Here is a 22,724-nt window from a genome sequence, read left to right as displayed (position 1 = left end):
GCCGCGGAAGACAGCCTTTCTCGGAAGACACTGCGAGCATGGTTTTACATTCTTCTCTTCCGCAATGGAAACCGGTTAATGAGTGCCAGTGTCATTGGGGTGAAATTGGGATCGAGGGAAGTCTTCTCTACGAAGGCTGCTTAGGTAGGTCCCTGTGTTTTTGTTGCCCCGAACAACTAGGCTTTAGAGTTGTCTCTGCGAAGCCCCGAGGGAAGGCAGGGAAGAAGACGGGATGCTGTGGAAGGGCCCCACATCTCTCCCAAGATGATGAAGCAGTAACAGGACACTCGGATTCGAAAGGGGAAGGGGAACATCACATCGTTTATTTCCAAAGAAAATAGCAAAACGGAGCTCCATGTACACAAAAGCCTTTGAAGGGAAAAGGAATCACAGATTTTAATTCATTTTTACATATTTACAGCAAGATTAAACCACAGCTTTCAACTATGTTTTCATTCAACAATCACTTTCAGTAAAATACATAACAACTTTTTTTTTTCTTTCAAGTTAGTTCATAATTTAAGGATGCTAAGGGGACAGGTGATAAATCACAAACAGTGTGGCTAGAGAGGGTACCAAATAGTATAAGATTTCAGTCAGGCTTTCTTGGGTGTGTGAATTATGATTACAAGACATTTGCCCGTCTGTATAATTCACATTCATTGCAATCATTACATTGTCCCATAAATTAGCAATATAAACAAACATATGGGGACCTCAAGTAAACAAATAAAAATCAGTATAAGAGACAACATTTTGTAGCAACTATAATAACAGCATGGGTTACAGCGTGGGGAAACTTCTTTACAAATCATTTAGTCAGCACACACGGGGTGGGGAGGCTGGAACATCCTTGTTTATTTAAACCACCTTTAAAACTACATCAGAAGGTTTGGGGAAAGCTGGACGGGTGAAAGTTTCTTTCTTGAGCACAATATGAAATTTAGAACTGCACATGTGGATGGGAGGGGGGCGTTTGCATGCACTTTGGGGTCGTGGACCTTCTGAACTCCAAATGCCAAGATTCTGAAGAAAACAGGAAATTATAAAAATGTCTCTCTCCCTCAAGCCACTCTCCTTTCTATTAATGGCAGAAAGAGCTTGCTGATTGCTGCTAGTGGGAAGAAACACACAATGGGTCTATTTTTAGCAGAGATTGTCTTCGAAGGAGCAGGAAATAGTAACAATTGCTTGGCTGCAGCCTTGGTTCCAAGGATTCGGAGCAAGAATATTGGGAACTTGAGGCGTCTCTAGGTGACCTGACTTGGACTAATTGAGTGCAGACCAGAGAAGAGAGAAGCAGACATACAGTGTAGGCTTAGGGTGTATACCCTCTGCCTGCGCTGTCTCTGCATTCTTTCCCTCCTGTCCCAGAGCCTGGGCAAAGGGCCCCTCAACACCTGCACACCTCCACAGGCTCTGGACCTGATGTCTCTGCATTGCTTTTGTTTTTCCCTTAGCAGGACTTGGCCCTAAGTTATCAGTTAGTGTAATGTGCATGTATTTTTTTTAAAAAAGTTAGATTTTATCTCTTTAGAAACGGTTTGAAACTAACGGGGCAGAGGGAGTTTGACAGAGAGGAGAACAAATCGCTGACAAAGAACCTTTTACGTTTCATCAGCGTTGTTAGGACGACAAGCAGGAATGCCTCAGATAATAACTCCCACTTCAAAGATTTCTCAGCTCAATAGAAAGCGGACCATCCTTTTTATTCAACCACAAGGACTGGCACTAAAGAAGACTCCACTGTTTGATTTTTTTTCCACCGTGTTTATTTTTCCCCTATTCACTGGGGTACTTGGATAAAATAAACAACAAGACAATTAAGGGAACATGGACTTCTAACTTTCCTGCCATCTTCCCTATCCCCTTGGCCTTGGGCTCTGGAGTCTGTGCCCAGGGCCAGAGCAGGCCTGAGGGGTACCATACGCCCCACCCTGCGGAGAAACAAGTTTGGGGGTCTGTGAGAAACTTCCGGGAGAGAGGGGCAAAATGGGCTGGACTGGGGGCCAGAGTGAAAATGTCCCAAAGGCACAGTCTGAACTCCCCAGACTCATCCAGGGTGGCTCCTTTCCTTCCCCCAAGTCCCATTGAAATTCAGGCCTCCAACACGCTCAAGATGCTGAGAGGCACTTGGCACAAAACCGAGCTGGGGATGCTCATTTGTTAAGCTTCTGAGCTCGTCCTAAAGTTATTTACTTCTGACCCTGGAGCCTCTTTCGGGCGCAGTCAAGATGCACGAGTCTGTCTCCTCCCTTTCCTGAAAGCTTCCCTGCTGCCAAAGCGCCCCTTCCCCGCCCCCATCGGAGTGCCAGGTGAACCCCTAAACGCTGGCGAGGCAGGTCCTAAGGAGGAAGTATATACTGGAGAGCACAGTGACAGTATTAAATGGCGTGAAAGCAAAGGTCAGCGCAAATGTATCTTAATAGAGTGTCTGCAGTGAAGTGTGCCGCCTTTGAAGCGGCCGCTCCCCGCGCGCATTTCCATGGCGAGCCTAACGCGGCATGCTGATGCACCGTCAAACTCACACTTTCAACCCCAAAACCCGACTCTTTGAACAACCCGAGCTTGATTAGACCTTTCTCCTTTTCTTTCCCCTCTTACAAACCATTTCCTCGCCTTTAGAAACTCGCCATCAAACCCAAATGCGCCCTCTGATCACCGCAGAAAGCAGAAACAAAGGGAGCTGAGCGGCGATTCAAGCGGCCCTTTTCTTCCCTCACATTATTATCCATTTTTATTATGATCGGGAACAAGTGCCCATTCGCGTGGGTTTTGTTTACCGGAAATTAAATGAAAATGATTTAGTCCGCGTCAAACAAAAATATATACTTGTATACACAAGAAAAAAGGCCTGTTAGACGTAAATATTATGTCCTTAATGAAAAGCCTGGACGGGCTCCAGGCTCGGCCTTTCAGGATTTCAGTGCGACTTGCCCATTGCCATAGAAATCCTAACTTACCATGAAGATGCACCGTGGCGAAGAAACATTGCTTTGTGCGCGGGCCCTTTGATGTCGCAGGCGCAAGATGCGGGCGCTCAGCTGCGCAGGGCGAGATTACCTTGCGAGCAACGCGGTGGACATCTGTAACAAGCAAATGAAAAATTAAAGGCGATTAGTGACCGACTATGCATTTTTATTTTATTTCATTATTTTGGATGGGGGTGGGAGGCAAAATGGGGCCTAGAAATAGAAGAGAAAGAAAGGAGTCCTGTTTGGAGAGGGGGAAATTTTTTAACATCTTCAGAAGCAAGTTCCCCAGATGCCCTCTGTACCTTGGCGGTGGGGCGGGTGTTTCCCGATGGGAAAGAGTTGTTTGCTGCCGACCGTGGGCCCTTGGCTAGGAGACCTCTGGGCCCTATTGTAGTGGCGGCGGGGCGGGAAGGGGATTGCAGACACCCTTCCACAAGGACGGATTCACTAAGGATGTATTTGGAAGATTCTGGTTTTTATTAGGAGTAATGAAAACAGTCCCTCTCCGGTTAGGACGTTATTTATCTGATGGAAGTGTGCGGCCACGGGGCAGGAGTGAGAATCTTCGAATGGTGTCTGAAGAGGAAAGAACAGAAGAAAATCCAGCAGAGTGGCAGAATCAGGGTTTGTTTGCTGGGCTCAGCTTTTTAAATTGAGCTCTTTGGGGGCTCCCCCTAGGTAGGAGTACCACACCCCTACTTATCTCCAAATTCTTAGGGGAGTGGGATGGGTCTACCAAAACTTTTTTCCCCTCCGTTTTATTCACGTTCCCCCCCACCCCAAATCTTAGCAAGAATTTGAAGCAGCACCATCCTCCCTGCAGAGGGTGACAGACTGGGAACCAGGCCCTGATTTTTTTCCTCCCTTGGCAACAATTGCACAGATTTTTTCTCTTCCCTGCCCCCAACATCTGGTTCCTTTTCAGGGGATTTGGTACCCAGCATATCACATACACATTCAATCTAGACCCATTGGGTGTTTGCCTTTAAAACATTTATTATTGCAGTTCATCTCTTGTTCCCCTCCCCCCCGCCTTTTTAAAATTTAAAACTAAGACCAACATTGTGCGATTTTTGACAAAGACCATCACAGAATTGACGTGATTCGTCCAGACTCTGTAGCCTAAGCTGGATCCCTTTGCTGTGGAGGTCTGGCCTCAGTGACATCATTGGCCCATTCTGCACCCCCAATGCCAAGCACCCAAAAGATTCCACAGGCAGCTCCTCAACAATTGTGGGGTGTGAGGAGAGGGTGATTGTTCTCAGGAGGCCTCAGAGCATTGAATCTTAAAGCCCCTTTACCGCTCTTTTGTCTGTAATTCCTGTTGTTTGGACTCCCCTCTTACCCCCAGTATATAATGCATACAGAGCAGACAGACAGGCAGACAGATGTCTCTGTGTGCTTGGGCCAGTCTCTGGGGGAGGGGCATAAAATCCCTAGGGAAGATGCTGAACCTCCCCCCTCTTCCCTATCATCTCCCTTATTGAAGCGGTTGGAAAATTTTGCATCTGGGATTTAAATAGCTGGGGGAGGGGAAGTGTAGGGAGGCAAAAGAGGAAGGAAAGAGGACGGAAGACAACGGCTCAGGAATTCCCTCTGCCACCTTCCCGCCACAGGAACTTCCGAGGAGGCTCCGACTGGGAGCTGGGAACGGAGTAGTTGTGGCTATCCGGGAGGCCCAGGCCTCCAGGAAAACATTTCCCATTCTGTGAACCACACAAGGACTTTGCGGTGTTACTTTTGCCGACTGCAGTGGCCAAGATTGCACAGAAACTCTCCTAATATGTTTTCTTGTTTACCTTCTGCCTGTCTCTTTCTCTATTTTCTTTATCCCAACCCTGGTTTCAAGCTACCCAGTCATGAGGGCGTCTGGGGGGGGGGCGGTGCTGGATGTGACTGTAGAATCCATATGGGTACCATATTGATATTTTAAGACAATGGACATTATAGCAGCATATTCATTGAGCTCTAACAACTATTAGTGGTGACCTTCCTCCCTTCCTGCCTTCCCTGCTTCCTTCCTCACTCTCTCTTCAAGCCTCAATAACCCGGCCTAGACCTGGCAGTCAGGGTACGCGTAAGCAGCAACCGCAACAGCAACACTGGCACCGAAGGCGGCGGCGGCGGGGCCAGGTGGCTGCGCGGGGCTTGGGGGCGCTGCGGGGGCAGCGGGGGCAGCGGGGGCGGGGCCCGCGCCCTGACACACGTACCATTCGCTCAGGTCGGCGCTACGCGCCGCCACCGCCGCCGAGGAGGCCACCGGGGGCTCGCGGCCGAAGTCCGACGAGGGCGACACGAGGGCAGACGGTGTGGCCGAGTCGTAGCCAGAGCTGGGCGGTGGCGGCGAGCGCCCGTGCACCTTCATGTGCTTACGCAGCGAGCTGGGGTGCGTGTAGCACTTGTCGCAGCCGCGCACTTTGCACGTGTAGGGCTTGTCACTCGTGTGCACGTGCGAGTGCTTCTTGCGGTCGCTGCTGTTGGCGAAGCGCCGCTCGCAGCCCTCGAACTCGCACCTGAAGGGCTTCTCCCCTGGTGGAGGCAACGCAGAGACATTAGTGCGCGTGGGCTGTGGCCCCGGCTCGGCCTCACTACCCTACCCCAATTTCTCTGCCATTTTTGGGAAGAGAGCCACCAAAAAATTCGGAAACCTCTTTCCCCGGCGCCGCAAGCCCGGCACCCCCTTTCCCCGCTCAGAGCGCGCCCCCTCAGCTCCCTCCTGCACGCCTCCCCCCTCCCCTTCTCCCGCCGGGACCTGGGGGGAGGGGACGGAGCAGGAGAAACAAAGACTCCATCTTAGTCGAGTTTCCTTCCTGGAAAATCCTGATCCACTCCGTTTGTTTTCCTCCAGATTTTCTCCACCTGGAGCCAGAAGCACCTTTGCCCGGAGAATAGAGTTGACTGAGGAGCTCTCATATGCTCAAAATTGCTGTTACAGCCAAATGCCTTTGCTCCCCACTCCCCGCCCAGCGGTCCACCCCAAACACATCCTGGCCCAAATTGTTTCTTAAAGTAGGTTTTGTGCAAACGCCAAAGCGATGGAATAATATCAGGATGCGCAGCCGATGCACACGGCATGTGCATGATGTGCATTCGTGCTGCAGGGAGAGGTACTCTGAGCAATTCACTTCAGACGCGATTTTTACGGGGACTAGAGCCCCCTCCCCCTTCCCCTCTACCCCCTGAGGGCAAACATTTAGTAGCATTCTTCAAATCTTGCCTAAACCATCCGGGATCCCTCCAGATACTCGCGCCGGCAATAATATTTTATTACGCTGCTCCAGCGGCTTCCCGGAGACTCCGCCGCGGAGAGCCGGCTCTCCCAGTCCGAACTGACTGTGAGAGGCCGGGCGGCCTCCCTAGACCACCCATGGCCCACGGTCCGGTCTCCCCAGCCTGAGCCGAGAAACCGGCAAGGCAGGTTCTGCCTGGGCCAAGCGGGATCCGGGGCCATTTCCGCGATCGCACCCGTGGTTGCGGTGGCTTCAGGATGAGCGCAGCTGCTGCGATCAGGCGAGGCCTGGCTCCGCGGACCGGAGGGCAAGCGGGCAGCCGGGGTAGGCCCAGGAGGGGCTCTGATCAGTGGTGTGATGCCCTGTAGAGCCGCGGGAAGGCGCGAGCGCGCGCTAGGGTGGAAATATTGGCCGAGGACAGAGTCCCAAGCCGGGAGCTCACCGCCGGCTGGATTTGCTAGCGTGTGGGGGAGGAAAGGACCCCAAGAACCCGGAAGCCCAGGTTCCTCTGGAGTTGCAGATGCTAAAGGAAGGAGAGAAAGAAATGTCCGGGTGCTGCAACAAATGGATGCTACCGGGCGCCCTGGGTTGAGGGAGAGACTGCCAAGCGTCTGGCTAAGGAGGGAGAGATGCCCGGCTGGTGGAATGTTGCCTTTGGGGTTGCTTCTCCCGCCGCTTCCAGGAAAGATGGGTGCTTTGGGGCAGGTTTGAATAAACAAAGCCCCTATTCCCGAGTCCTCTTGAGGCTTAGGTAGAGCCACAGGTTTGCGCACAACCCTCGCCTCCGCACGGCAGCGGGTTAGAGCCCAGGGCTCCTGCACTGCGCGGCCGCTGCGTCCTCCCGCTGCAGGAGTATTGTTCGTACAGTGGAACACTGGACAGTGCTGGCATCTGCCGTTTCTCGGCACAGCGGTACAGTTTTATTTAGAAAGATGCACAATAAACCCTATGTCCCTATGTGCCCCTCGTTTTCTCCCCTCTGATCCCTGTTAGCATCTGCAAAACTAAAACTTTTCTTCCTCCCTTCCTTCTGTCTTTTCTTTCTAAAATCACTTACAGGAATCATGTAATTCAGGACCTGCAAAAGAAATCAAGATCTGCTAAGACAACAGAGGAGAAATAGAATTTGAGGTTGATTGCCACCCCCCAAGTATCCCCCCCCCACACACACATATCCCATCTTGTGAGCGCCTTGTTGGACATTCATGTAAAACAGAAACAATGATTTCGTTCCAGACGAGGTACTGAGGCAAAAAAAGCAGGGCACTGAAGGTGATATGGGCAGCCTGGAAGTTCCAAGGCCCCTGGGAGGCCAGGTGAGGCCGCGCCCCCGCGCCCTCCCGGCCTCTCCCCAGCAGCGGGAGGAGCCCCGGACTCCTCGCCTAACTCTGCGCACCCCCCGCCCCACCCAACACGCAGCCTCCCGCCCTCTCCCTCCCACCAGATCTGGGCGCTGAGCCCTAGGTGGGTGGGTGGGTGGATGTGGAGAAGCAGGGTTGGGCCGGGACCCCGCAGCCCGCCCTGAGTAGCCTGGGCCTGAGGTTGAGTCCTAAAAGGCCCGGAGTCTCCTCCTAGAGCCTCAGCAGCCGCGAGAGGCCCCTGACCCGGCCCGGCGCCAGGCCCGCCGGACAAAGTTGGCAGTGGCGGGGCGGTTCGAGTCGCGCCATTTTCTCGCACTTGTGGCTGGGCCGGGCTGTGCGAGCATTCCGCCCCGGCGCGGTCTCTTCTCCTCTGCCTCGGATCCCAGCCCTACCTCCCTCTACCGACTGCCTGGGAGAGTGGGGTGAGCCCGCAACACAGGGGTCCCGGGAAAGGCGGCAGGCCCGCGTCTCCCTCGCGGCGGCATCATTGTTTCGGGATTTCTGTGACCGCCGCAAAGCGAAAGCTTTCGGAGTGGGATCGGAGCCGCTGCCCCCGAAGCCAGGCCCTGGATTCAGATCCCAGAAAATCTCAACTCCTGAGAAAGCAGCCTATTCGCCGCTTCCGCGACTCGAGGAAATGAAACGCCATTAATATTTGAAAAGGCAATTATTTTCCTGTTGAATCGAGAACCGTCTTCATGAATAATTTGTAGTGAGGTCTATTGCCATTTGAGAAACATTTTGTTGTTGTTGTTTTCTCCTCTTTTCATTACTTAGGAGGAGGGTTTGAGGGAAACGCCCAAGCAGGAGAGGCTCTGTAGATTTTTTTTTTTTTTTTAACTCCGGTGATAATGAATCAGGACTGCCAGTGGAAAGGGAAAGGATGCACTTAGAATTCTGTTCTGAATAGACGCAAACCTGAGCCAGCTCGGGCGCACTGAACTTGATTCTCTGCTGTAGGTCGATTGCACTGAGAATTTAACCATTTTCTGCTTCACGGACTTCAAACAGTAGGCCGGCAAAGAGCAGTAAAAGTTTGTTTAAAACCCCCCTGTCATTAAAAATGAGTTCCTACTCTGGCTCAGGACTTCGAGTCTACCTTCGTGGTGCGGGCCGCCAGCTCAATGAATAGGGAGCCTGAGGGCGGCGATCTGGGTCTCACTTCTCTCCTTCTTCCCCTGGATAAAAATCGGAGGGAGGGAGGAGTGGGGGGACAAATGCTTGCGAGAGGTTGTGGGGGGAGGAATCCTGGAAACAGCTCAGAAAAACTATACATTTCCGAAATAAAGTAGGAGACTTAAAAGTGGACTTTAACCTGGCCTCCGAGTGTGCCAATGTCCTAGCCAGGGACCTTCCCCAAGACTGAAGGGTTTGGGCGGAGAAGGTGGGATTTAGCAAGCTTCTTTCCCGGGTAGTGCCAACCTGGGTGAGTTCTTTGACTCTAATAATTGAGGATGTTTTCACCAAGAATAGACGTGCGTAAGGCAGAGTGCCAGGGAGTAGAAGTGGGGCACCAAGCTGGAACTTATTTCATCCCCTCTGTCTCCCCCATCGGTCCCCTTCTCCCGCACCCAAAATGGAGGAGGGGAGATGTTGACTTCTTAAACTTTGAGGAAGCCAGGGCAAGAAAACCCTAGCTAAGAAGAATACAAACATCGGGCTGCTAAACTAATTAATGTAACTTCACAGGCTGTTCTGGGAAGTGTGAAAACTTTCTCCTTGCAATTGCATTAATTAGAGATGTTTCTGGCCAGAGGAGTTCAACTTTGCAGGCTTTTGAGAGGGCTCCTTTTCTTTCTGTTAACTAGAAGTAACAGATGTGGTTGACACATGTCCCCATTTCACTTAACAGCTCAGTAAATGACATTTAAGGTGAATGAGTCTCTGCTAAAGCAAAAGGGAGGGTTTGTGAAACGTCCCGAGTGTGGGTCGCCAAGGCTCCAAAACCGGGGCAAAATTAGCCCATGAGACCCTCAAATCCTAAAGAAGTCACTAAGGGCCTGGTGCGCTCTCCATTCAGGTGGCAGTCAGGTTGTCAGGCTGACTATTGGAAGAGTGTGCCTCACACAATTCCAAAGGGACAGGGAAAAATTAAATTGTTCCTATGTCTTTACAACTTTGGGGAACAGTGCCCTTTAAAATGCCTTAAAATCAAACTCCGTAAGCAGGGACCACACATTTGCACACACAGAAACCCAAGCATCCCCTTCCCAACCCCCAGAGCAGAAATCTCATACTATCCTTCCCACACACAGCCTCAGGAAACTTCTGTGATTCTAATTGAAGGGCATAATTAATATTTTATGAACTTGGCTCATGGAAACACCAAAATATCCCCCCTCCCCGCCCAGGTGGAACTTGAGGAAATCCAGCTCCGAGGGCCCAGAAGAGGCCCCCTGCCTCCCCAGAGGGTCCGAACGAGACAGACAGTGGCGAATACTGACCTGTGTGAGTTCTTTTGTGTATTTTGAGATTTTCTGATCTAGCAAAGACTTTGCCACACCCCGGGAAAGGACAAGGGAAGGGTTTCTCGCCCGTGTGCACGCGGATGTGATTTACAAGTTTGTATTTGGCTTTAAAGGGCTTGCCCTGGCGCGGACACTCCTCCCAGAAGCAGATGTGGTTACTCTGCTCAGGGCCTCCGACGTGCTCCACGGTGACGTGCGTGACCAGCTCATGCATGGTGCTGAAAGTTTTGGAGCAGAGGCGCGGGGGTGCGGGGCCGTCGGCCGCCAGCCACTTGCAGATAAGCTCCTGTTTGATGGGCTGGCGCATGTAGCGGAAGAAGGCGCCGGGACCGTGGGGTGCGGCGAGGTTCATGGTCAGGTTCATGCCCCCGTAGTTATGCAGGGCTGCGGCAGCTGCCAGGGCGTCGCTGCGGGCCACAGGTCCCGGCGGGAAGGGTTCGGGCCGTGCGTACATGTCTCCGGGGAGCCCCAGACGCAGGAGTCCGTTCAAAGTGCAGCTAGGGGAGGCCTGGGGAGGCTGCTCGTGAAAGCCCGGTAACACCGAGGGGCTGGAGGCGGCAGCGAGCTGGGGGCCATGGTGTCCGGAGCTGCTACCTGTTGTTGAGACAAATAGCGCGAGTGAGAACGGGTGGCGAGGGCTGAGCGTCCTACCCGGCCCCAGGGGGCAGGCCCAGCCCAGCCGCACCACGGCCTCGGTGGTCAACGCCGGCACCGAAAGCCAGACTGCGGCGGCTGCGATCCGGGCGGACAACGCGAGGCCAAGCGCCTCCACCGCGGTCCGGATGGGCGGCTGTTCGGTAGAGCCCCCTGTCGCTTCATGAGCAGGAGAGTGATGGTGGCGGCGGGGTGGGTGGAAGGGGTAGTGGGGTGCGCAATGCTGAGGCTGTGGGTTGCTGGGTGCCCCTGGGCTCTGCTCCAAAGGGGTCCAACTGGCGCTCCGAGCGCGCTTTGGCGGCCAACTCCCCAAGGCCCTCGGGGCCGCGGCGCCCTGCGGGGGAGTGGAGGTGGGGGAAGTGGTGATGTTGTAGGTGGTGGTGGTGCCCAAGAGCCCCGGCCATATATACGAATTTCAGCGCCCAGCTCGGCTGGGAGAGGGAGGCCTGCTGCATCCCGGCCGGGACTCCCCGGAGCTCCTTAGGTCGGGGCGCTCACGCCACCGTCACCTGACAGCGGGGAGGGGAAAGAACAGCCATAGACAACTTCTGCAAAGTTCCCCCCCACCTCAAGTTTTGGGTTGTGACTTTTTTTTCTCCCTATCAGTTTTTAATGCCTACTTGAAATCCTGTATACTACAGAGGCAGCAGCGGGGCGCGTGAGATAGTGAATAGAGATTCGGGGCCGTGGCCCGGGCCCGCCGAGAGGAACAATCGCCTAAGTCGCCCATTGGCCCGCGTCCCGGTCCGACGTCAGCAATGACAGGTCCCTCTGCACGGGGACACACTCTCTCTCTCTCTCTCTCTCTCTCTCTCTCTCTCTCACACACACACACACAGTCACAACTGCTCCCGTTCCCCTCCCCACCCCCCAGCTCGCGCTTCTACTGCTCATGCGCTCTGACCCGGGCGCGGATTCTTTTCTCTACTCGTGAGCCCCTCCCCCTTCTCTCCCCGAAAGCTGGGTAGATCTGCTCTGCCTCGCCGCTCTTGGAAGTGAGCGGGGCTGGGTTATGCCTCCATTCCCCACAGCTTTGGGGAGGGGCGTTGCGCTGCACATAAAGTCCTTCCGGGCAGACCGGACCCCCCAGCCCTGCTGGGGCCGATGGACAGCACCCGGAGCGCGGGGACTGCGGCCTGCTTCGGCAGCTTGTCCCGGGAGTCGGGAGGAGGCGAGGGCCGGGATCCAGGGAGGAAAGGCGGCTGCAGACTAGGAGGCCGGGAGCGGGGGCGATCCTAGGCTAACAGCCCTTGCGCCTAATTTTGTTTTCTCGCTTTTCCAAATTTTCTCGCGTCGCTCAGCTTTCTCGCTCTCGTTCTTTATCTAGCTCTCGCTCTCAGTTACACGAAACCCCTGAGCACTCTTCGCCTTCCTACTTGGATCCTTTCTTCTCCCCTCCCCCTCTGTCTTCTCCCCACTCCATTCTTCCCACTTAGCCCTGCCGGCCCCTCCTCCCGGGTGCCTGGAGCGCCCAGAGACTGGCGGACCCAAGAATCTGGCCCTGAGCCGAGCCCCAGGACTGGGCCGGAGACGGTGATGACCTGGGAGAGGCTAGCTTCGAACCCATACCGCCCTCCCAAGAGGGCCTAAGAATCCTTCCCGCCGCAAATCACACCGACCAGCGGGCGACGGGCCAAAGAAATAAAGGCGAGGGGAGCGCAGCGAGGCGGAGCGGGTCCCCACCCCAGGTCTCTCTCCCACTATCAAATTGCGGTCCTGAGCTCTGTACTCTGCCGCCGGGCGGAGCCTTTGGAAAAGGGAACTTAAGAATCGTTTCCACTTTGAGCTCCCTCTGGCCACTTGTTGCCCGCGGCCGGAGTCTCTGTCTCTACTCGCTTGCCTAGAGCCGAGGCCACGTTTCCCGGCCCAGGCTGTGAGAGCGACCTCGGGCCACGGCCTCCTCTCGCGGGATGCCCTCCCGGGCTGCGGGTTCCTCTGTCTTGGGGTGGGGATCGGCCGGTGGAAGAAACCTTCAGTTCTGGACCAGCCGAGTGTGGCATAAACAGGGAGGAGTGTCCTTTGTTTGTGCCGACCGGCTAGGGCCGGCTGCATCGCCCGGCGATTTAAAGTGCTGCTGGCCCTCAAGCCTGCGTTGCACTCAGTAGCCGAAAATGCCAACCTAAGTTCTCTCGGGGCTCCCCGGCAGCCATAGAAAGTGCCCTCAAAGCAATGAAAGACTTGGGTTTTTAAGAGAAGTTTGAAGGACTGAGTAAAAGACCCCACTCCCCTAGCAGAGGTGAGAAGTTTGGACAGATTACAAGGAACTCTGATGAAGTTGATTGAGCTGCCCCAGCCATCTCCAGCACCAAGAACTATTCTTAAACATTTCCTGGTCAGTAAATAACGGTTTCTTTTAAATTTTTAAAAATAATTAACTTATTTATAATGGTTGGCAGATTCTTTGAGCCTTTCTTCATTTAATGCATTGTTCCTGGCTCAGTGCCGCAATTTAGCGAGGGATTAACTTCCACAACAATTTTCCTCGGCTTTGACAAGTCCAGGTCTTTTTGCTCCTCCGGCCGGAAGAGCTTAAGCAAGCTACCAATAGATGCTGAGTTAGCATTAAAAAAAAAAAAAAAAAAAGTTGAAGGAGAGCATTTGACAGCTGAAGCCCTTCTGCTCTGGAAACCAAGGGCTTCCACACAGCAGTGTTGAGACTAGACTTGGAGGATTTGTCTCCTTTCTTGGCTTTCACCCTCTCCCACACTCTTGCTTTCTGCGGTTTATCCCTTTTGCCCACAGGTGCCTCCTCTCTGTTTTCCTGCCCTGTTTTCCCTTCCTCAAAGCGCTGGTTTCAAGGCTTCTCACCACGCAGGTGTCTTTTGAATGATACAGTTGTCTAGGCAAACCCATGAAGGGTTCTGAAAACAACAAAGACCAAAACAAAAAAACAAACCAGCATATTCCTCTTTGGGGCCCCTTGCCCAGCACTTTCTCCTAACCATTCATCAACATAGAACTTAGTCAGCTCCTCCAGCAGCATTGAGGCCTAAGTGCTGGGGCACTGATGCAGTAGTCCAACAGTGAAAATATTTTCTTTCCCATCCGAAAGTTGGCAATCTACAACCTACTGTTCAGGATGTTTGTCAAAACTAACCATCTAATTTGGCTTCCATTAAAACTCTGATTTGCACAAAAACGAAGCACTTAATATATACACCGTGACCACACCCGCATCAAAAGCTTTGAATAACAGAACAGGAGTATTCAAGTTGTTTTAGGTTGTGGACCCTTTTGGAAACCTGGTGAAGCTAGTGAACTTTAATAATCCTGTGCTTTTGCCCACACTCATAACAGAAGAAGAAGCTGTAACATTCCATTAGGAGGCGGCGAAAATAAAGATGCGTTTTTTCCCATCCAAATTTGTGGGAACCCCCGCCCCGAATTCTAAGCACTGACTCCACAGACTCCAGGGATAAGAAGCAGAAGTTATATACAATAGACTGTTACTGCACTACAGTCTCTCTTGATAAGTTTACCCTTGAAAAGCTTTGAACATGTGTATGGCTTTTTGTGCCAACAGTGAAAGGGCAGATACATCTGATTCAGCCAAATTCACCGACAGTAACCTGGCCCCATGGAGCTCCTTCCCAGATGCAGACTTCTTTTGAAGCACTGAAAACATCTGGACCCATCCTGGGTAGACGCTTCTTGAATAGTCAGGGGTCAGTTGACCTAAGGTCGCTAAGGTTACCTAATCTTTGCAAGTGCCTTGGAGCCACGTGGTTCACACCTTGGTTGGCTGAACACAGCAATGGGACCAAGCATTCTCCCAGAGGGACATTTCCTCAGGGACAGAGATAGGGAGAAAAAAAAGCCATTTTACTCACTAATATTTATAAACAGGGAACTTTGGGTGATTACATAAGGGTCTTCAAGGCGTATCTCTGAAATAAGCCCCAAAGCAGTATCCAGCTAATCACAGATGACAGATGGGGCACCGATGTCAGTGAGGCATATTTTAGCTTTCAGGGCCATTCCTTTGAGTCTTCCAGTGCCCAGGTAGCAAGGATTCCAGGTTTCATTGACTATTCATTGGGCAGGCTAAGTAGTGGTGTCCCTCAGTGGTGCTCAGAATTTTTCTTTCAAAAGTTATCTCACCACACTTACCCCTAATACCAAATGTTTGGCTGAAGCATTCTATTCCTAACCATGCTGGGGGTTATAGCATTTCTGCTTGATTTGCAGGAAAAAAAAAAAGATACATTTGCAGCTCAGAGATCTTCAGCAGAGTTTCAAGAACCACTGGGGGTTTTCATGGGGGCCTATTTGGAGCAAGTTCCACCACCAGACTCCAAACATCCCTCCAGACCTCGAAATCATGCCCTAAGCACCTTTGTTTACCCAAGCTGTGACAAAGAAACATCATAAAATAAAGTGATTTCCTAGTCCTGCTGTATAGAAATATATTCGGTGGCCCTACCATCTGTTATAGCTCCTCATATCACTGGCTTAAGTGGGGGAATGTCTGACTTCCCTTCCTTGGAAAGGAAACAATGCGGGAGATTTCAGATCAATAGCTGGGATATTTTTTCCATTTTCATCTTTTCAACAATGCTAAATGATGATTATCTTGTTGCAGCTTATGCCCGAGCCAGGATCCCAGAAGCTGAGGGCCACTGCACAAAGCCTGGCCAAGCACAAATCTTGTTCCCTGAATATTGCGCATCTAGGTCTGCAGTCACTTGTTCAATCCTTTCTTCCCTGTTTCTGGCCAGGGTACCATCCAAAATAAGGGGGCAAATCCCTTCGTAGGCTATTCACAGACAGAATTCAAGATTCCTCCAGTGAGAGGTTGTCTCTAGTCTTGCGGGAGAGAAAAATAACAACTTAAGCCCCAGGAGCCTTCCGTTGGTCCATGCCCACATCGTACAGAGGAGAAGGGGTCTGTCAGGATTTTGAAGATAAAGGAAGATATTCCTCCCCTCTTCTATGGAAGTTTGGGCTTTAATCATCATTAATGGAAGTACGTATGAAAGAAACTATGCTTGGATAAAATGCTTGGATAAAATGTAATTTCGCAGCAAACCATCATTTGACAACTGATTAAGAAACATTGTTAAAGGATCTTCCAGACCAGCACTGAGGAATTAAAACAACGGAATTTACATAATAACCACATCTCTCTAGAGAATTTGCCATCAAATCATCCCAAAATAATAGAAGAGAGTCATTTCCTAAGTTGTCCATTTAACTTTTATTAAGAAGGTTGCATTTCCTACCAACAAGGGAATACCTTGGAGGCAACCATCAGCTGGTGGTGTAGTTGAAATGAGGGAAACTAGATGCCTGAAAGGGGAAACACCCAACCCTAAATCATATGCTTATTCTAAATGGAATATTAAATTAAATTCTTCACAATGAAGGTATTCCTGACAGAGCGGCTGTCAGTCACTCCCTGTTCAGACACCACATTGTGGGAACATCGTGGCTGCCACATTGCGGAAGGCTGGTGTCCCTGGTAAAGATGATGCATATCATGTAAACCCCATCACCAAGATCAAAGTCTGCTCCTTTCATGTAAGCCAATACATGTCAAACCTCATTCCAATCAAATCGTCCGGAAATGAATTCAAGATGAATATGTCATAGAATAATGTGACAGTGGAACTGCAGAAGGTCAGGGGTGGTTGTTTCAATGAGAGAGTCGTCAAATATTAATTCTAGAATGTCCAGATGAGTAGACATTGAGGGGGATTAGCTGGCTGCTGGTGGGACGTTGTGTCGCTGATTTGTGTGCAAATGCATCAAACACCAAGGTGTTGTTCTAAGTTTCATTGGAATTCAAGAAACACCCCCAAACTCACAACCAACATAACCAAAAGGCCAAAAAAAAAACCATACAAAAATAACTTCCTACTTAAAAAATAACTTCAGCAAACCAATATTCAAAAGAGGATATTAACTTACTCGACTCTTTCAGGGCGTTTCGGTAAAGCCGCATTCGTTTCCTCATCACCAAAGAAGTCTTGTATCTCATTTTCTGACTTTGAGCCTGTTTGGGAAGAAAAGAGAGACAGTCACTAGTTAAACGATTTCCTACATGCTCGTATGGCAAGACCGTGTGGCCTGAATGTATGAGTGAAAGAAAGTGTTGGTCTGAAGATCTTTTCAGTGTTTTCTTTGACTATTTTCAAATTTGGAAGTGAAAGAAGAGTCTTCTGCTGGGAACTACCCGTATTTACTGCAAAATAATATATCCTGGTTGATAAAAAAATATTAAAAATCATCATTTCCCAACTAGATTTTTATCCGTAACTTATTTGTGGATCTCCCTTACAGGTAGAGTTAAGCACACTTTCGGTCAGTCAGTGTTCAAAGGTCTCTCACTCCAGAATTTAAACTTTTTAATCTGAGAAGCCCCCATCATTTTCTTTAAGTTCATTAATTAATTGAGTTTAGTGAGAAGGGGGGCTGGGTGTCCTCTGGGAGGTTAGCAGGTTAAAAATTGAGTTGTAAGTGTTGGAACTGATAGGAGAGGAATTTCTTTGCAGGCGTGTAGCTCCTGTTGTGCCCAAGGTGGTGTGGAATCCCCTAACCCTCGCATGGCTTCCACCCCCTCACCCATCTGGAAGCCATCGCAGTTGGTTTTTGAAAGTGAATATAAAATTCACCAGTTTGGGGTGGGGGGAGATTATTTCTATCAATTGGTCCTGGCTGTCCACATTTTTTAGTTAAGCAGCTTAGAAATAACCCACCCCCACCCCCAAAATATTTGCATTCCTTATCAAATTCACTTTTTGGATAGAGCTATCCAGCCTTTGGTCACCTTAAAACCTTAAACTCATCTTGGGGACTTCTGCATCTGTCAGGCAAGGCTGAAGGCAGTGGAACAGCCAAACAGAGGCGGTTCACCCAGCCCCAAACCTCAATCTGGCCTAGAAAGACAAACAGTCATTGAAAAGGTCTCAGGCTGGACAAACACAGCAAGCTCTCTGTCAATGAGGACGTCTGCCTGTCTTGACACTCCAGCCCACAGAACAAGCAGTTGTTTAACTTGTTGAACCACAGGCCAAATCCAAGTGGGCCTCTGCTATCTCAAAGACTTTCCAGTTCTCTATGCTCAAAGATCTCTTTCTCCCTCCCTCAACCGCCAACCCGGGCTTGAACTAGCTTAGGTATTTTCACCTTTCACTCCCCCTTCTTTTCTGGGTCCAAGCCTGAGGGGTGGGAGTAGGGGTTTAGACTCACCTTTTCCCAGAGGGTTTTATTTATTTTCGATTCTTTCTAACCAAAAGGCATCTGTCCCCAAAGGTAATAAGCTCCTTCCCGCACAAATCAGGAAAGAAAGAAAGCCCAAGTTTGCATTCCTACAGAAGGGCAGCGTGCGGGGTGTCCTTGCTCTAAAATTTCCTCATGGCAGGATGTCTGGCACAGGAAAAGTCCTGGTTGGTTGGAACTAATAGAATTTACTTTTTTGCTTCAGAGGGAAATGGGTGTGAGTTTCCCTAAAGAACTCTGTCCACACCTACAATGCTGCTCGAGCCCTCCCTTTAAGAGGCCTGGGTCCCTTCTATCCCCAGGTCCTGACAGTCTTTTGTGCATTATAAACCCACAGGCATGCAAACAAATGTCTCAGAGGCTGGACTTCAGGCAACTGGGAGCAACCTTAAGCTGCTCCTGTAGCAGCTCCATCACCGGCCTGTGCATGGAACCTGGGTAAATATCTTCTCCTTTGGTTCAAACTCTGACCCCACTTAGCAAGCCAGTCATCTCGCTGAAGGAGGGGTGAGAGAATCTAGGAGCAGCCCCTGGGCCCCTGGACCTGAGATCCTTGCCAACCCAGGGATATAAAAGCCCTGAAAATGTTCAGCTTGGTTTTCCCCGAAAGATTGTTCCTGACTTGTCTCCTCACACCAGCCCTGGGCACTGAATCACCAGTCAGGAGCACAACCTGGGGACTTATTGGAATCTGCCTTCTTTCCCTTGAGACAAGAAAAGGGTGCCAATGAGCTTCAGTAATTGATTGTGCTGGGGGAGAGCTATGAAAGTGGGCCAGTGGGTACAGGCAAAAGACATCATTTTTCTTTGGGGGGAACACCAAGCCTGCACATTGTGGGGTCGCCCTAACAGGCGCAGGCCTGCCCAAGGTCAGAGGTCATCTTCAGCCTGCTTCCTAAGCCAGCGACTTCAGTCCCCGAGACTTCCCCACTGCTCCACACAGATTAAGCCGCAGGAGCGCCGGCAAAGGCATGTCCGCCTCTCGGCCACAGCTCGGCCGGCGGGGCGGGTGCAGAGCAGGGGCCCTGCAGGCTGTCTGGGAGCTCCCTGGCTAAAGGCAAAACGGCTCCGGCCTCTTCCCGTGGCCTGCTGTCGCCAGCTGCACCCGGAACCTCCCTGGCTCCCCTTCATCAGGCCCTCAAACACCAGGAATTTGGGCTGTGAGGCTGGGTTGTGCGACGGCCTTTTCTCATTCTTCTGTTCCCTAGAGGGAAAAGCTGAGGTTCCCCCAGCTGGGGCCTGAAGACTGGGCGACCTCCGTGTGCCCAGAGTAGAATCTGCGTTAGTGGGTCGCTTGAAAGACCAGCCTGGACATTTAACCATCCCTTTGAACACCCCCCCCACACACACACACAAACCGCCGGCGGTCAGACAGAGGAAGGGAACATGGTGCCTCTTCGCAGGTCGCTCTGAGGCCAATGCTGTCGGAAAAGGGGTAGAAATATGACCTTGCGATCCAAAGGGAGTTTCCTGCAGACGGTGCAGGCCAAGTTCCAGCCCCTCCAACGCCCCTTCTCCATTCCAAAGACCTTGCTGGCTCCCAGATGTCCCCATGGACCATTCATCAACCCCAAACTTTCCCTTTGGGGCAGTTCTAGCTCTGTTTCACAGCCTCACTCTGTTCCCGCCCCACTTGTCCCTAATTTCCAGGGCCTCCATGTGTCTAGGGTAGTGGCCAGAATCCCAGGTAGCTGCGGCCTTCTCCTTTGAGAGCCAGTCGTAGCCCTCGTTTGCATCCGGGAGAAAGAAAGTCAAATCCCAAACCCACAGCCCGCCGCGCGCAGAGAGCGGGTCCCAGCGGTCAGCGTCCTGAGGCAGGACCAGACTGCAAGAAGGCGAGGATGCGGGCCCCGCAGCTGACCCAGCCGGCATCCCCAGTCAGGTAGCGGTGGAGAAGCTCCATCATCTTGCTGCCAGCCGGGGTAACTTGGCTCCTTTGACCCTGGAGAGGGGAAGCCGTGTCTTTCCCTGCCATCCTCGCGGGGGCAGGACGGAGAAGCAGTCTGCAGGGGCCCCCTCCTGCGCGGGCCCAGCTCACTCGGGGCGAGGGAAGCTCTGGGCCACGACTCCCCTTCTTGGGCCAACGGTGGGGCACCCAGGCGATTTACAAAGAGGGGAGGGAAGGCGGGCAGGCAACAAGCTGCCCTTGGTCCGCGTGCCAGTGGGAGCCCCATTCGTCCCCCTTGCACCGCCCCCCAGAAGAAGGGATGGACTCATCTCCAGCGTAGCCTCTCGGCGGAAGGGCCCCCTCCTCCCCTCAGTGTCAGCGGGGTGGGGCCTGTACCCACGGTTGGGGGGCTGCGGAGGGAGGGGATGGGGGAAAAATCTAGCTGGGCCTCTTACCCCAGTGGGGTTTGGGTGCCTCCTACCCCGCTGCTGGGGGTACAGGTCCGGTCTGTCTGCCCCCCGGACTCACGCACTTACCCCACTCCACCTGTTGCCGGGATCGCCTCATTTCTGCACATCACTTTGAGGTGCCTGAGGGGGACCACAAAACCCTCCAAGCCTCTCTTTTGTGGTTCCAGCGAGGCGGGCATCTTTCATTTCTCCTTTTCCAGCTTTCGGGAAGCAGTTAGGGAATGTATGATGAAGCAGAAATGAGCCGTCAGGATGATATTTTAATGGCTTATATGTCACGTTGGTGCATGTGGCTTTGAACTGGAGCCGCTTGCGTTTCCTGCAGAGAGCGCCGCAAATCCCACTTGATAACTTCTACAACCCACAACTTTTTTTTTCTCACATTCACTCTTACTCTGTATATTTGGACGCGTTTCCTAAAAATACCCTCTTGTCAACGTTCCCCTTGGATATTCCACGAACAGGAGAGGAGAGGACTGATTTTTCTTTTTTGAAGAATTATTTTCCCTCTCCCCCTCCCAACGGCGTCTACCCTTCTCCCCTCAGGTCCCCTCCCTTGTTTTTTTTTTTTTTTTTTTAAAGGCAGGAGAGGTGGGTTCAAGATTTGTTCTCCCTGGTGAAAGCAGTACAGCCTCTAGAGAAAGCTTCTCCTTGCAGATAAGATTTTTACAACTGCAGTGGAGGCAGGATCCAAATTTCCCTTGTAAGCAGCAGAAAAGACTCTGAGTGGCTCTGATATATCTTTTTAAAAAACAAAGTATATAACAGTATTTTTTTAAATCCGCCCCTCAAGCCCCATCCCTTTGCCTTCATTCCCCCATCCTTGTTCCACTCAAAGCTGGCAGGGAATTCGGGGGCTGCTGCACTCAGACTTGTTGCTGGGGACCGAACATTTGATATTGTTTTTCTTTCTCAAATTTCTATTTCCCAGCACAACAAGCGCAAATGCTCAGCCAGTTTCCTTCAGACACCAGGAAACCATCCCAGCTAACAGAAGTCCAGTTTTGAGCAGGGAGAGCCCAGGGAAAGGGCAGCTCAGCTCGCCAGCCCCAAGCGAGAATCTAGTCGATGAAAAGACCAGAAAGCCAGAAAGGAGGACAGGCCGACGCTGACCCTGCCTTCTTCCAGCCTGTGCAGCCCGAACAGGCGACTGGGCAAAAAATGTTCATTTTCATTTTCCTCTCGCCCAGGCACTGGTGAGTTTCCTAACGGGGCCGCCTGTGAAAGGATGAGTTGAGGTCTCTTTGTCTGAGAAAAGAGTTTAGGGCTGTGATTCAGCTGCAAAGAAGCCAAATGAAGTTAGAAACAAAGGGCAAATTGAAGGATTCCGACTCTTGGCTTTTTGTGTTTTCCTTACTAGAAAATAATTAGACCTAATGAATATGCAGACGCTTCAGCTAAACCCTCGGCCTGGGCTGCTGGGTTTTAAACAGAGCTGCGGAGAAATGCAACCTTCATCCCCCAACCCCCCGCATCCTCATGCATTTTTTGAAATGCATAAATGTTGCTCGCCTTAATTGATTGAGTCACAGGGATTTTTTTTCCTGCTTTTAAGTGCCATACTCCTCTACCTTTCAACAATCATTTTAATATATAGTCAATGGCTCTTTGTGGACGGGACAAAAAGCAACTACGCGCAGTTGTTGAATAGACTTTGCGCTGGGCAAAGACAGGTTAATCGAGGGCCGCATCGCGAAAACAAGCGAGTGTTGTATGTTTGCACTGAATCCAAATGTCTGCATTTTCCTAACTAAATCAAAGGGAGTGTTATTTCTTTTTCTGCTCACTCATCTGAAGGTAAGTAAATTTTCTCTGGCGATCAAAAGCCTGGTCGGCAACAAAGACCGCGCCCGCTTTTTCCACCGTCCTGGTGTGGTGAGTTGCGGAATTTCAATAACTGTGACAAGGGTGACTGATTTGTGAACTAGAAAAGGTTTGAATGTCACAAAATTTACATTGGTCCTATCTATCGCAGATTTAAATACCAAAAAAAGTATTCGGGGATTTCTAGGGAGCTTTGGGCAGTCCTGAAGAACAATGGCGTGTTGGGAAATTTACAGTTTTACCTGAATGAAAGGGGCCAGGGTTGGGAACAGGAGTGCAGAGAGAGGGGTTAGTGGGGGCAGACACGGGAGACTAGGGAAAAGGGAGAAAAGAAAAGAATAACACAGGAAAGGAAAAAAAAATCGGCAACAATGTTTTCAATTTGCTAAAAAAAAACCCCACACACAAAAACAAAAAACCCTGAACCTGGAAAGTTGGAGCTCTCATCCACCTGTGCTTATTTTTTGGGGGGAGGAGGGAGCAGGAAGTCTGATTGATTTGATAACAGTGAGAAAATCGAGGCAACCGGTTATCCTCAGAAATCACATTTCTGGTAAAGAGAAAGTGGTGTGTGCCTGTGTGCTCCCGAGATCTTAAATTATAAACAGGAGGGGGACGAAGCAAGAGGGAAGC

General features: G+C 51.2%; 1 protein-coding gene across 4 annotated transcripts; it reads right to left on the bottom strand.

Annotated features, from left to right (window-relative positions):
- Positions 1-296: 296 nt before the first annotated feature.
- ZIC4 (Zic family member 4) lies at positions 297-20,778 on the bottom strand. Of its 4 annotated transcripts, none has more exons than XM_029214703.1 (5): positions 20,334-20,778; positions 16,599-16,683; positions 10,011-10,628; positions 5,186-5,504; positions 297-3,086 (listed from the first exon to the last, which is right to left on the bottom strand). In XM_029214703.1, coding segments are annotated over exons 2-5 (1,008 nt in total). In that variant the 5' UTR covers positions 16,669-16,683; positions 20,334-20,778; the 3' UTR covers positions 297-3,085. The 4 variants fall into 4 exon arrangements, with proteins under 4 accessions (XP_029070536.1, XP_029070534.1, XP_029070537.1 ...); XM_029214701.1 differs by lacking the exon at positions 20,334-20,778 and adding an exon at positions 19,358-19,474; XM_029214704.1 differs by lacking the exon at positions 20,334-20,778 and adding an exon at positions 17,880-18,203.
- Between the last annotated feature and the right edge of the window lie 1,946 nt (positions 20,779-22,724).

The sequence above is a fragment of the Monodon monoceros genome, unplaced genomic scaffold, assembly GCF_005190385.1.
Source record: "Monodon monoceros isolate NGI ecotype Baffin Bay Population unplaced genomic scaffold, NGI_Narwhal_1 Super_Scaffold_11, whole genome shotgun sequence".
NCBI classification, from domain to species: domain Eukaryota; kingdom Metazoa; phylum Chordata; class Mammalia; order Artiodactyla; family Monodontidae; genus Monodon; species Monodon monoceros.
Note: the sequence above shows the minus strand (reverse complement) of the source record. Positions and strands in the feature narration are given on the sequence as shown.

Coding starts and splice junctions, on each gene's coding strand:
- ZIC4 (XM_029214701.1), bottom strand. CDS start 19,474: ATGAATGGTCCATGGGGACATCTGGGAGCCAGCAAGGTCTTTGGAATG. Junction 10,629..16,598: donor AAACGCCCTGAAAGAGTCGA/GTAAGTTAATAT, acceptor TCTCAACAACAG/GTAGCAGCTCCGGACACCAT. Junction 5,505..10,010: donor ACACAAAAGAACTCACACAG/GTCAGTATTCGC, acceptor TGCCTCCACCAG/GGGAGAAGCCCTTCAGGTGC.